Source organism: Zootermopsis nevadensis, unplaced genomic scaffold, assembly GCF_977971745.1.
Source record: "Zootermopsis nevadensis isolate Lab colony 2312 unplaced genomic scaffold, Znev_1.0 Znev_ptg000015l, whole genome shotgun sequence".
In the NCBI taxonomy this organism is placed as follows: domain Eukaryota; kingdom Metazoa; phylum Arthropoda; class Insecta; order Blattodea; family Termopsidae; genus Zootermopsis; species Zootermopsis nevadensis.
The window spans coordinates 8,537,691-8,551,679 of record NW_028259147.1 but is presented as its reverse complement, the minus strand read 5'-3'; the positions used below and the strand labels follow the sequence as shown (position 1 = coordinate 8,551,679).

The 13,989-nt window shown below is 39.8% G+C and overlaps 2 protein-coding genes across 11 annotated transcripts in view; one reads left to right on the top strand and one right to left on the bottom strand.

Moving 5' to 3' along the window:
• LOC110833276 (trehalose transporter 1-like protein) overlaps positions 1 to 10,278 on the top strand; it is a 41,541-nt gene extending 31,263 nt beyond the window's left edge. For all 9 annotated transcript variants that reach the window (XM_022071123.2, XM_022071124.2, XM_022071121.2 and 6 more), the window contains 3 exons: positions 4,359 to 4,494; positions 6,491 to 6,676; positions 7,730 to 10,278. In XM_022071123.2, coding sequence (XP_021926815.1) covers positions 4,359 to 4,494; positions 6,491 to 6,676; positions 7,730 to 8,976 — 1,569 coding nt within the window. In that variant the 3' untranslated portion in view covers positions 8,977 to 10,278. The remainder of the gene's footprint in view (positions 1 to 4,358; positions 4,495 to 6,490; positions 6,677 to 7,729) is intronic.
• Zyx (lipoma-preferred partner zyxin) overlaps positions 1 to 13,989 on the bottom strand; it is a 110,866-nt gene that overhangs the window by 95,414 nt on the left and 1,463 nt on the right. The gene's annotated exons all lie outside the window — the stretch shown is intronic.

The following is a 13,989-nucleotide window of genomic DNA, read 5'->3' as shown; positions in this document are numbered from 1 at the left end:
TCCGGTTACTTTTCTGGAAGTCTAAATAACAGATGATTGCAGACATAATCAAAAATCCTGAACGTAGTAGTAGATAACATATTTGGCATAATCTCAATTTTTCAATAGGTCTATAGGTCCAAAACTCCAGAAAAAAACAATAATACTAAAACGATCTACTAACGAAATACAAGAGATTCAGTTTCCATTTGAGATTTGCTCCGTTTTAACATCGGTGCCTACTTCTGTGTAAATGTGCTGCTATATGCTTCATGCATTAATAAACCACTTAGTAATTCATAAATTCATGTTACATGTCTGCATTAAACTGTTGCTGAAGAAAGTAGGGTTTGAGGTTTTCACGGCGGTGAGTCCGAAATTGGCTGTCTTCTACCAGACTGCATGGTTCTACAACCAAGAAGACAGCGATTTCTTGCAGAATGGTCCACATTTACAGGTTTCTTTTTATGTTTCTTTCCTCCTTGCTTCCCTTCTTCACTTTCTGCATATTTTACTTCTTCCAGCTATCATTGAAAGTATTATATTATTCTGTCGAAAATTAGGCTTAATCCTTTCCATTCTGTAACAGCAAATAATGTTGAAGATGACTGTTTTCTGGGATGTTGCGTTGTGTAGATCAGTGGTATTCAACTGCGGGTACGCGAAGACATCTTAGGGGGTACGTGAAATTTAAAAAATATATATATATATATTATTTTATGATAAACACTGAATAATTAGTAATGTTATTTATTTAATTTATTTTAGAAGTAGATTGTATATTATGTATAACTTGAATTTTACACCAACAACTTTGGGGGTACAAAGTTGAAGAGAAATTATATCTGGGGGTACGCGAACAAAAAAGGTTGAATACCACTAGTGTAGAGTCCTAGAAATAAATCGATATTTCGACTTCAAATCTAGGACCGGAAACTGGTTATTCTAACTGTAGTATTCCGTGGTTTTCCTCAGTCCCTCCAGACAAAACTTTAAATTACGTCGTTCGGTAAAACGCTTGTAAGCTGCACAAATAACTTCTGTAAGATTTTTATGTGGAGTGACGTGGAGCGAAGAAACGAGAAGCAGAAACTTTACGAGATGAGTGCGGGTCATTAATATCATAATAGAAACCGAACCTAAAAAAAACTACGGAAAGAACATCAGGATGACACTTCTTCCATCTCTACGTCTGATCGTTACGGAAAACGAGATCTTGGTGAGGGGAACAGATAATTTACTCTGGCAATGGGTCACTGGCCCAGACCTTGATGTAATTTACTCGAAGACAGCGTTTCTGTTGTCCTGGTGGCTGCGTGAACCTCGAAGCCACTCTATACGTCGTAGCGAAGCGAAAAACTTGTGTCTTCGGAAAATTAACTCCTGTCATACACCCTTTAGGCATTTTACTGACTGGGCATGCTTTCTTCTTACGTATACGAGACGTATTGTTTCTACCACGTGTGGAGCGACAGGTGAGAATAACTGTCCTAGCTAGAACCGGTTTAATGTCATCACCAGTATCGGTAAGACAGACAAATGTCAGAGTGTACAATGCAATCCAGCAGTGAAACAGACATACTTTTGCGATGTAAACTAACCGACCCCAAGACTCCAACCATCACAACCACGATGACGTGTTAATTCAAAAGGTGCCAAAGAACTGGCGACAAAGCAAGATATTCCCAGTAGGATTTGAGGTTTTCACGGCGGTGAGTCCGAAGATGGCTGTCTTAGAGGTCTTTGCAGCAAAGACCTCTGAAACGTTGGTAGACTTCTACCAGACTAGACGGCGCTACAACCCAGAAGACAGCCATCATCAAGGCATTCCCAAAATTACTATAAGTTTGCGATAAGAGCTAATTCATTATATCAGTGGCCTATTATTTTGGATAGACCTCATTAAGTTCCATAAAATCTGTTTCAAACACTTCTCGATATGCTTTATATTTAAACGAAATAGTCTGTGCCTCTATGCTCTAGCATGAAAAACTAAAAAGGACAGTTTGGAAGAACAAAAAGGTGACGGCACGATAGCTAAAAATGAATCTGAGGGAAAGAGGTCGTGAAGATGGGAAGTGAATGTAACTGTCTTGGGATCGTGACAAATGCCGTGCCTTGGTATTAGCGATGTCGAACCTTCGAGTACAATTACCAGATATTTAATCATTTAGTTGTACAGTGTAATATCGATACTGTTAATCAGCTATGTCAATAACACAATTTATAACTCTGATTTACTGTAAAGTTAATATCTATTATGGTGAGAGGACTGGAAGTATCCAGACATATGTACAGAGTCTTTCTAAAAATACGCTTGAGTTTTAATTTCAAACAACTACCTAACAACAGATCATCATTTCAGAAAGACTCTGTATGACATGATGCATCGGAACAGAGGCAACGTTTTACATTTATTTTGTTACTACAGTCTAGTGATCTTTTGTGGCCTCCAGTTTATCCAACTCTGCTCAAAAATAAAACACGGTTAGTGTTACCTAAGTGGTTTAGAGGCAATAAATAGCCGTGGAGCAGTGACATTGGTACCCACGGTCATGGCAGAATGCCAGGCAAGTATCTTGTAGCGTTTGTTACTTAATTACAATTCAATATGGTACATGATGCCAGTAGCGTAGCTGACTTCGGTACTGGCATGGTGTCTTCAATGTTATCGGGTACCAAGCGAAAACTATCTCACGAAAGAAAATAAATTATTAATAAAGCGACAACATAAACGTTAGTGAGATCTTGGGAGAATTATGTATTATATTCTTTGCCGGACTGGTGGCTAATAGCACTATCCTGAAGGTCCTGAGATCGGCCACACCGACACAGTTTCTCTTGGTTTCCCTGTCTTAAAGCAAATTCTGAGATGGTTTCCAAATTCAGGTATGTCACTGTATGGTTCCGATGAAGTTTCGCAAAAGAATACATCAAATTAACCCACTTACTATGGAGGCCACCAAATTGTCTTTATGAACCGTCTCTTACGCCATAAATTACAAGAATAATCAAATGTTGTTGTCACTTTCTGAAGCTGCTATTTCCTTCCACTCTAAGGTCTTCGCCACCCTTATTAGAGGGACGAGCGAACGAAGCCATCGTAAGTAAAATGTATTTATCTCTGATTACTTGGATCTAAAATTGTTAACTATGAACTTGTAACGATTTACAAAACCTAATTTTGTTTCCTTTCTTGTTTCACCTCAAGTTCTTTTTAATTTTGCTTAATTGCAGCCTACGACCTGTAAGTTACGCACTTTTACGTGACATATCGATTTCCAGGTTACCAAAACTGTTATACTGTGTAAAATGTTCTCCTACTGACCACACCTCCTGGTAAAAGCAATGACTAATGACAATGCGACCCTGCTCCACATACGTTTGGTGAGCGGCTATCAGGAATTGTGCAGTCCACAAAAAGTCTTCCTTCCTACAAACAAGTCTTAACGTATTTAAAAGCAATTTCCTTGGTAGACGAAAGGAAAGGAAAGGGCAGTTAAAATGCTGCAAATCGAATTTCTAGGCAAGTCCCGAGGCACAGACATGCTACCTACAATCGGGTTATTAATTTCCGGAAATAACTAAACATGCCTTCTTTAGACGATGGTCTCTGCTGCGTATTAAGTAGTATGTACAAAGTGAACGGACGCAAAGCCATCGGAATATTTTACATTTTATACTGGGGAGGAAGATCCATTCAAAGCTGTCGGGACAATTTAATTTCTGTTCGTATCGATTCAATACAATCTTTGTCTTACTCAAACAACTTTACCGACTCTCTTTCCAAAATGGTTCGTCATATAAGAAACGCACATATTACAAACATCTCATTCTAACCTACAACGTTTATTTCAAGCGTTCATCGATAAGATGAGGATATAACAGAAAAATAACCAACTAGCTGAGTCCTTGAGAAGCTGATAGTCGCTTAGATAAACAAATAAATTCCCATTTTTTATGAAACCGACGGTTTATTACAATGCTTACAAAACCCGTCACTGATCGCTATCCGGAGCCAGATAAATCCACTCTGCAATCCCAGCCTAATTTCTTAAAAATCCATTTTAATACTACCCTCTCATCTACATCTACGACTTCCAAGTCAGTGAAGAGTACAGATTTAAATCTCCTTATTAAAAACATTTCTACAGCCCCCCCTCTTCTGTCCAGATATTTCCTAAGCATTCTGTTCTCATATGAGTATGTAATAAATACGATAAAAATATTTTCTGACTGACAGTGTATCTGTAGTGTGGCTGACTTTGCAAGAATATATTTGTATTTGAAATAAATAAACATCAAGGCCAATGACGTGTGCGAAACGGCCAGAACTGTGGGCTACATTTTCCCTCTTAAGGAGTATCTCTGCTGTGCAGGTGGCGGCCACAATCGCTGCACACGGGAACTCGGTGTCGGTTGGAATGTGCCAAGGTTACTCGGCGGTCCTTCTACCCCAACTCCAGCAGGGCGGAAGCCAGCTGGTGGTTACAGATGAACAAGCGTCATGGATTGGTAAGAACCTGCTGTTGGGCCCAGATCTCCACTATCCTGAGCCACATCAATGCAGTCCACTAACGCTCTAATTATACGAAATCCGTTTTAACGTTGTTTTCCCATCCACACACTGTTATTCCAAACGACCTTTCACTTTAGGGTTTTACTACAAAATTGTATGCACTTCCGACTGTTTCCGTTCTCCGCCCAAACGTTTCTATTTACAAAAGACACTGAGCACCTCTTACGCCCCTAAAGTACGAAACATTTAAATAGCAGGCTGTTCAAAATTTAGTTCCGATCTCAAAGAAAATACGTCTCTCCGTAACGAAGATCAGCTGGAAATGTTTATGGACGTAATGACAGCCGATCTCAGAACCGTACAGAAACCATAAATACGCTCTTTGGATAAAATGCAGAGAAGGTAATATTTTATAGTTATTACTGAGCTTTAAAGGGCTAAACCTCAAAATCCCGTATTTACAAACGAGGCTCTTGTGACCGAGTCATGGCGTTAAAACCGCTGCTTCTGCTGTATACCCCCAACCATAGCGACATATCCATCACAAATCGTCGCTTTATCAGAACTTCGACCACATAGGGACGGTGTATACGGGGCATTGGTTTCCACTTTTGTTCTGTTTACAAAGACATAATGTCATGGGTGCCATGGACACTAAATGCGCAACAAATATAAATTGTTCTTGTGCTGAAGGTCAAGATGTAAGTTAGGAAGAGCCACACCCTGCTCCAGACATGTTTGCAGTCCTTGCGACATGACAGCGACGTCGGAATTGCGAGAGGGAGTATACAATAATAGCGAGAATATAATTATTTTACTAAACATAAAAAACGACTGTGTTCCATGAAAAAGGGATAAAAATAAGTATTATATTGTCTCTTACAGCCTCTCCTACCAGAATGCTGTCTCACCGTTCTGTCGAACTAGGCACGGAATTATAACCATTGCATCAAGTGTGGGAAAATAAGATAAGCTCACCGAAAACAAAGTTTTAGGCGCGTTCATTTCTCTCTTTTTCTCTGCAACCTTTGAGCGGTTTCCAGTCTTTACGAAGGCAGAGTATAAAATAAATGTATCCAAAGCAAAAACTGGCATCAGAAATTCAATATGATCTGAACCTCAGTACATCAGGGTTATTCCTTCGTCTTGCAGCATCGAAAATTTCCTCCCTTCTGTTTACTTTTCATTCATATACTACGTTTTTCATGTAAACCCATACAATAAAACCGAGGAGTGAGGTCCTGTGCCCACAGTGGCCGATTCTGCGGACAACCACAACCAATCAATCCATCGTTACGGTACAGGTACACTGTCACGTGTGAACTGAAATACGGAGTGCCCTGCAAAACTGGAAGTACATCCGTAACACAATCTTGTCTTGTGTAGTTCAGATCGTCTTGAATTTATGTTCATAATTCCTTAACCGCTGAAAATCTAACACGTGATCATGTGACATTTCTGACTGGGAATTAGCTCAGAAATAAAATCCTGAATTATTGACATGAAATCATATGTTCAACACAGACTATTTAGTCATTACAAGGAAACGAAAATCTAGAGCATATGCTACCTGTACATAAATAAATATAAAATATAAGCAATATAACATAATACTAAATGCAGATTGTACACTTGTATAAACTGAGCTGTAAACCGGCTGACGTCTGCGGTCCACAAGTTGAAAAAAAAATTACTTTAATGACCGAGTCCTTTTCTTTGAGATAATTTTATGTTACGTTTTCGGAGTTTCCAAACAGCTGTTTTTGTTGTCTACAAATATTTTCTAACCTAACTGTTGGACGTCTAATTATTTTGTAAGATTTGAGGTTTTCACAGCAGTGAGTATGAAGATTTCTGTCTTCTGGGTTGTTGCGCTGTGTAGTCTGGTCGATGTTAACCAACGTTTCAGAGGTCATACTGCCTCCATCATAGACTACACAGCGCAACAACCCAGAAGACAGAAATCTTCTAATTATTTTGTTTCAATTTTAGCCAGTCTTGGAGTGATTTCAAATCCCATTGGCGCTCTTTTGGCTGGAATCCTGATGGAAATATTCGGCAGGAAGACAACAGTGAAGCTAACATCTCTGCCTTACATCATCGGATGGGTGCTGATCTCCCTATCAGACAACATTTTCAAGCTTTACGCTGGCAGATTCATTTCTGGAGTTGCAGTCGGTAAGTTTTTGAACTGAGATTCTGTGTTTATGCCAATAAAGTGCGTTTAATGACGCTCTGATAGCTGTGTTGGTAATATGAGTCGTGCGCTTGGCTGAAAGGGCATACGAAAAGGAAAACTTGCTCGTGACATGTTTTGATATCGACCAACCATCCGAACTGTGAAACCTATGAAAATCCTTTCTTGGTTGTGACGCCTAATTGACCAATAAGATAGGTACCAACGTTTTGCTACAAGATAATGCTTCTACCTTCACGGCAGTTCACTTCAAATCGACACGGCATCACAATTTACAAGACCGTCACTGACATATTCACCGCCGTCAGAACATAAATTTCTTAAGGAAACCCTGGCACATATACTTTCGAACTGGGATCATCCAGAATGCTATTCAAAAGTGATACAGCTATAGCAGTCAGCTCAGTGCACGAATTGTCTGTTAACCTAACGTGACCTCACTACATATCCCATACATCTCAATTATTTAACCATACTAGCAATACCAGGTGTACATACAATTTGAAAATCTTCTTCTCGTGTCTTTTTAAGTCTCCTGTTACATCATATTTCTTAGCTCCGTTTGTTAGTGCACAATTGTAGTAGACCCAGTGGCAAACCACATACACATATATGAAATATTTTCTTAGTTAAATCTGTTGTTAACAGACTGACTACGTGGCAGATCGTAAATGGAGAAGTGAAAGACACTTTCAAAATCTTCCTGTGTTTAGCACTGTGATGATATATAGGCCGACTATGGAAAAGCATAAATAGACATTATGGACATTTTCTTTGCTCCATTTTATTACCAGAACGGTAAAAAATCAAAGTGGGCGTGCAGCAAACCAGTAACACAGAAGTGAAAGGTAAACTCTTCTCTCCAACACTTGCTTTCATCAGCGTCCTAAGAACAGACTGATAGCGTTTTTACTTGCTAAACTATAACAATAATAGTGAAAGACGTGTAGTTCTGAGGTTCCTATGGTCCACTTTCCATACTGTGTATTGCGGAGGAGTTCGTGACATTAATATCACGGTATTTTGTATTGCAGGAATGGCTACAGCCAGCTATGTCTACGTAGCCGAAATCTCTCAAGCGAAGCATCGGGGAACTTTGTCCGCTAGTGGACCTATCCACGTGTCTTTCGGTGTCCTGACCGTCTATATTCTCGGTTTTATAGCACCGTGGCAACGGGTGGCAGCCCTGTGCACACTCTGCGCACTACTAAGTTTCATCTTCATGTGCGCAGTGCCAGAAAGTCCACCTTGGTTGGCTTCTCGCGGAAGAGACACGGAAGCACTTTCAGCCCTAGTGTGGCTCAGAAGAAATCCAGCCGCGGCTGAAGCAGAACTATCTGAGCTGATGGAAACCATCTCCAAAGAGAATAATAACAGCCATACAAGTCCTATGTCACGTAACAGAAGAAACATGTTGGCAGTCAAGAATGTCTTAACGCCATTTTTCAGGCCTACAGCTTGGAAACCGTTTATAATCTTGTTACTTTTCTTCGCGTTTCAAGAAGGATCTGGCATCTACATCATCCTTTATTACGCTGTTAATCTTTTCCAAGAAGTGGGCACAGGACTAAACGAATATGTTGCCTCGATAGTTGTTGGAGGTGTACGATTAGTGATGAGTGTAGTTGCAGCCATTCTGATGAACAGTTTCGGCCGAAAGACGCTAGCAGTTGTGTCCGGATTAGGTATGGCCGTATCTATGGTGGCTGGTGGCAGTTATGAATACTTCTACTCCAATTTGCCACCAACTAATCGGCCATTAGCGTGGGTTCCTCTAATCTGCGTCCTAGGTCATGTGTGTGTCAGCATGATGGGGTTCCTTCAGCTGCCATGGATGATGAATGGAGAGCTGTTTCCTCTTGCAATCAGAGGAGTAATGGGTGGAATAGTTGCATCATTAGCCCATCTGTTTATTTTTGCTTCTGTAAAGACGTATCCAGATCTGATGCATGCTCTAGGTACTGATGGTACTCTGTGGTTCTTCGGAGCCGCTGCTCTCATGGGGGCTGTGTATTGTTACATCTTCCTTCCAGAAACGAAAGGGAAAACGTTACGAGAAATAGAACTCGAATTCAGTCCAAAAGAAGGGCGGGATTATGAAAAGAATACTATGACAAAATATACATTGAAGAGGGACTTTCACGGACATAATAAAAATTCGTTCATTAATGTTGAAAATGGGGAAACTATGAGGACTCCTGAGGATTGCCTTTCTGGTGAGGTGCCACAAATTTTTACAGTGGAGGCACAGAACACGAAGTTAAAGCGCTTGGTAGCCTAAATGATAATGCTGCTTAAGACGTGTGTATTGCTTGGTTAAATGAAGTGACTGCTTAAACTGGAAACAGTGACAAGAAAACGATAATAAAGTATCCGGAACATTTCAATGAAACGTTCGAATGTAATAATTAGCTCAAGTGTGGTCACAGGATTATTATACACTACGCCACAAAGTTTTATCCTTTACACACACTGTACTTTTATGGCGGACGTCGAAATCGACGGTGCGTTATAAACAAATGGATGAAGCAGAAATACAAAAGGTGAAATGACCGTCTTCATGCTGCATTCATCTGGTGGAAACAACGGACGGTTCACTGCAGTCCGACGGCATCTGACCGCTGAATTAAACAAACCGTTCCCTATAAACTAATACAACCAAACAGACGTTTCCACACAAGAGACGTGCGTTTCCTTAGAGACGTTCCCTAAATCCGAAAACTTACAGAACGAGAAAGAACGCCTGTGGTGCCACACTTAGCAGTCGACTTGACCAGTGTACATGGGTAAGATGACCGAAGTTCAAGTCGATGCTTAACGTCTCATAAGTTTAGTAAGGAATATTTCCCCCATCGAAGAATAATGTACAGCATCATTAAATTCTACACTAAATAAATTGCAACATACAGTGAAAATTCGTATTAACCTTATCTGTAGAATTTCTCCTTAGAATTATACGATAGTTGGCAACCATGATGGCGTTGTTCCAGGAGCGATGTAAGGTAGAATTCGCAGAAAAGTAACCAGCGACAAGCAATAGGCGATACGCGAAAGGCTATACAAATAGTACATTACCTATGCATTCGCCAAACAACAGAATTGCTACTTTCTGGACAAGTCGGTAAAGGAAGTGATCATTGTATACCGGTATCGCCTGTTGCTAGTTGCTTCCCAAAAGCAAAGCTAAACACCTTCTGGTGAAAGCTAAGAAGAATTATCAATTCATGTTTGTGATATGCAGAAATGAAAAATAGACTACTATAAACCAGTTACCATAACTGAATCCGAAACAGCATTTTTTCTCATCAGTTAAATATTTCCGAAGAAAAAACAAACCAATTATATAATTGTCGACGCTACGGACGAGATACATCCTATTATAACTCATTCACTTTCGTTCTAAATAGACCTATAAAATTTGTCACGTTAATAAATGCCTCCCACAATTTATTTACAGTTCCTTTTAACTATATCTGGGTCTTCTTCGAATGGAAAATACATAAATTATCACTTTTAATGTACGACTTTCCTTTCACGGGAATTATAAATGATCATGGAAATAAACAGTATTTTAGGATCCTAACTAACTAACTAACTAGATGGCTTACCGAACCCGAAGGTTCATCACCGAATTAACCAAAGCCCTCCACCGGACCCTGTCCTGGGCCAACAAAATCCAGTTTCCTTCAACTCCTATCTCCCATAGATCCCGCCTGAGATTATCCTCCCATCTACGTCTAGGTCTCCCCAGCGGTCTCTTCCCTTCAGGTTTCCCAACCAGTACCCGGTGCACACCTCTTGTCCCATCCATGCGCGCTACATGTCCCGCCCATCTCACTCTTATTTTCCTACGGATGTATATTAAGTTGCGTTTCTATATGTCCCACCTCAAAAGTTCGCATACATCCACTACTGCGATATTATTGACGGTAAGAAGTTAAGAAATACTAGGACAAGGTGGTATCTACTGGAAAGCTGCTCATGCCTAAGTTTTATGAAAAGGGGCACTGGGAAACTACTGATGATAAGGCAGCTCAACTAATTGGAACCATTATATTTTGCAAACTTTTTCATTTTGAGATTGAAAGGGAAATTTCAGAAATGTAGGTTGCTGACATGAACTACCACTTTGAGAAAACTTCTCTAACTGTAGGCGGAGGCGTGTGTGATGCGAAGTCGCCTAGTTTACTTCAAATTAAAACATGTAGACATTATTCAAAGCCAACCTATATGCACCTACGAATTTACTTCATCAAAGCAAAGACGAATTAATTTTCTTCAGCGAATTAATTTTATTATGTCTTTGGCTTTGTCGTTGTTCGTTACGATCTATGCTAAACGAAAAAATACCTCATGCATACATTTTGTCCGACCGTCAGTCAGCTCCGATCGTTCCGCCATCTAGCAATGATAATACAAAATAACTCTCTGCCACATAACACGGGAACAGCTCAAAGGATTACCATTAAATGTCATATGAACGACATGCTACTCGAATCAACATTAAATTAGTAATTTTTAATTTGCAACCAATAATACCTAAGTGACGAATTCTCAAACTTATCGAGTGGTACAATGATCATTTTTTACGTTTCTATCCACTAAACATTGTGTATGCAGAAGTAATGGCTTTCTGCAATACTGTTTACAAGTTTCATTCACCTGTTTTGTATGTATCTTCTCCAAATTCAAGCCTGGGTTACAGCATTTAAAACTGATACCATCTAGTAAACCTCAATCCACGACATGCATACGTCATTTTAAAGGATCAAGTTAGGAAATATCTGGCAATCATTTGGCGTGCTTACTGGCATCTTTATTATGCCACCTCCCGAAAATGATGTTTTTTTTTTTCAAAACGGCATTTCAGGAGACAAAATCAATATATTGCTATCTTATCACATGACAGTCGACATCACAAAGATGGTAGTATACATAATGCTACTTTCCTAGGGATTTATGAACCAATTTACGATACACGATGATAACCATTAACAAACGATTGTCTTAGTTCCGGTGGATGGCGCATTTCATGGTTATTCAATGTTTAAATATCGACAATCGAATACGTATCGATTTGAATCTCTCCGCCACGTACCGTCCTTACATGACATAAATATTATAAAACATTATTAGATTAAGACTGTCATTCTATAGCTATAAAATATAAAAGATCACAGAAGAATTTGAGTGTAATGTTATTACATTAGAAGTTAATACAATGCCATCCATGAAACACTGAGTATGCAGAAGCAAACTTTAATTGTACTGCTATAAGTATAATCTCATAATTTAAATCTAACTGACAAGATACAATAATAAAAAAATAAAATAAAATAAAATAAACTAACTGACAAGATTAATAATTTATACCACCCAATAAACCGCAATTCACGAAGGGGCCAGATTTGGTTAAGTTTGGTTAGGTTACGCATGCGCAGACGATCATACACAATGGCGAAATCTTACTTCCCGACTTCAAGCAACCGTTTCATTGGCATTACCATGTGTACAAAATTGAGAATCATTATGATTTTGCAATATTGAAAAAATCAAACGTTTTTGCTTATATCCACAACAAATGTTATTATTTATTTTAGTGGTATAATTCCCTTACTGAATGCGTTATCACTATTTAAATTTGGTTAACTTACGATAGAATATCTTGTAGGTAGGCAAACTGGTGTGATCTGTTCAACAAACTGAATATAATAGTCACTCACAATAAACTCGAACAGATAATTAAAAATGCATTCATCGCACACATTTCATGTACATATTACAGCGACACGTTTCAGCCTTACGTGGCAGTAAATTCTTGTTACACTCCTCCGGATACTGTAGTCCAGCAAGTGTTGTACGTGAACCACGATTTTACTAGTAATGAAGGTTATCATCTGCACAGGACACATAACTGCACGGCGCAAATTTCACTGTGGCTTATTAACAATAAATCTAGAAACATCTGTATAAAGATCAGATATAACAAATCAACCATAGCACCAACAACTATTCAATACACGTCAACGCAATATCCCTGTTGATTGTCTTCAAACGATACACGTCCTATTCGTAAGAGGAAAGAAGCAAAAGTCGCTTCTGCAAAGGAAGCGCAAGGTGAACAAGTTGAACACGGACGAAAGGACGGCATCCAAGCTCCCAAATCAGCGCCACCTAAGACATAACAGGAAAAACTGGGGCTCCGGCTGGAACCACGAGTTGTCAAGACTGAGGCTACGCCCACTCAATTTCCACTTTATCCGACACAGTAAGACGGACGGACCTCCAGGCTGCCCCAGCTCGCAGTCTACGTAAGCCCCTTTGTCCAAAAGTGTTGACGAATGACTCGACACCCCCCCAGGTTCTGTTACCGCCTGAAAAACCAGCTGGGGAGGCAATGGCAAGTCACGAGCGACCCCGCTCTGAAAGCCCAGGTCAGCCGCCTCCAGAGGTCCGTGAACTATCGGCTGAACGAGCGGAGGAACGAACAGTGGACCGATAAGCTGGAATCCTTGGACAATAACAAACGGTGTAGCGCGAGTTCCCACTCCTTCGGCTTTTGGCAAGTGTCGGGAGAAATAGCTCTCTCAAGAATCCAAGAAAGCGTGAAACTTAGCCGACAGTTTTGAGGATCGGTTTCAGCCGGTGAACGACCCGGCAGTTACCGAGATGGTTAACGAGGCGATGCCCCCATAAGTAAAACGAAATTATCCATGTGATATTTGAGGTTTTCACGGCGGTAATAATAATTATTATATTCTTCTGGGTTTTGGCGTCATGTGGACTGGTTGGTGGATGCCAGCGTTTCGGAGAAATGTACTTTGTCCATCTTCAAGCCTGTAGTTTCACGGTGATATTAACAAATATTCATAAAACATATTCAGTAGTAGTATCTGCAAGTCATGTATGTGTTTCTGTAGACACTTTATAACACGAAAATAAACCAGTGTTTTATTAAACTTATTGTTTAAAGCACGGCTAACTCTGATAATGGAGGCAGAGTACGTCTTCGAAACGCTAGTTTTAACTCAGCTTCGGCGCAGTTGATCGCCTCAAAATATTTTAATGCAGACATTTGCTAGTTTCTCACATCCACCCATCAAGGATGTTATAACGCAATGCTTTTCTAGCTTAGCGGGTCTACATGATTCCACATGAAAGGTCATTTTGGAAAAACGACGTTCGCTTGCATGTGCTGTGGTTGCACCATACCTATACAAAAATTTTAAAAAAACATGGATTGCTTGTGCGCTCATACAAGCTACACATTCGTACATATTCACGCATCCAGATT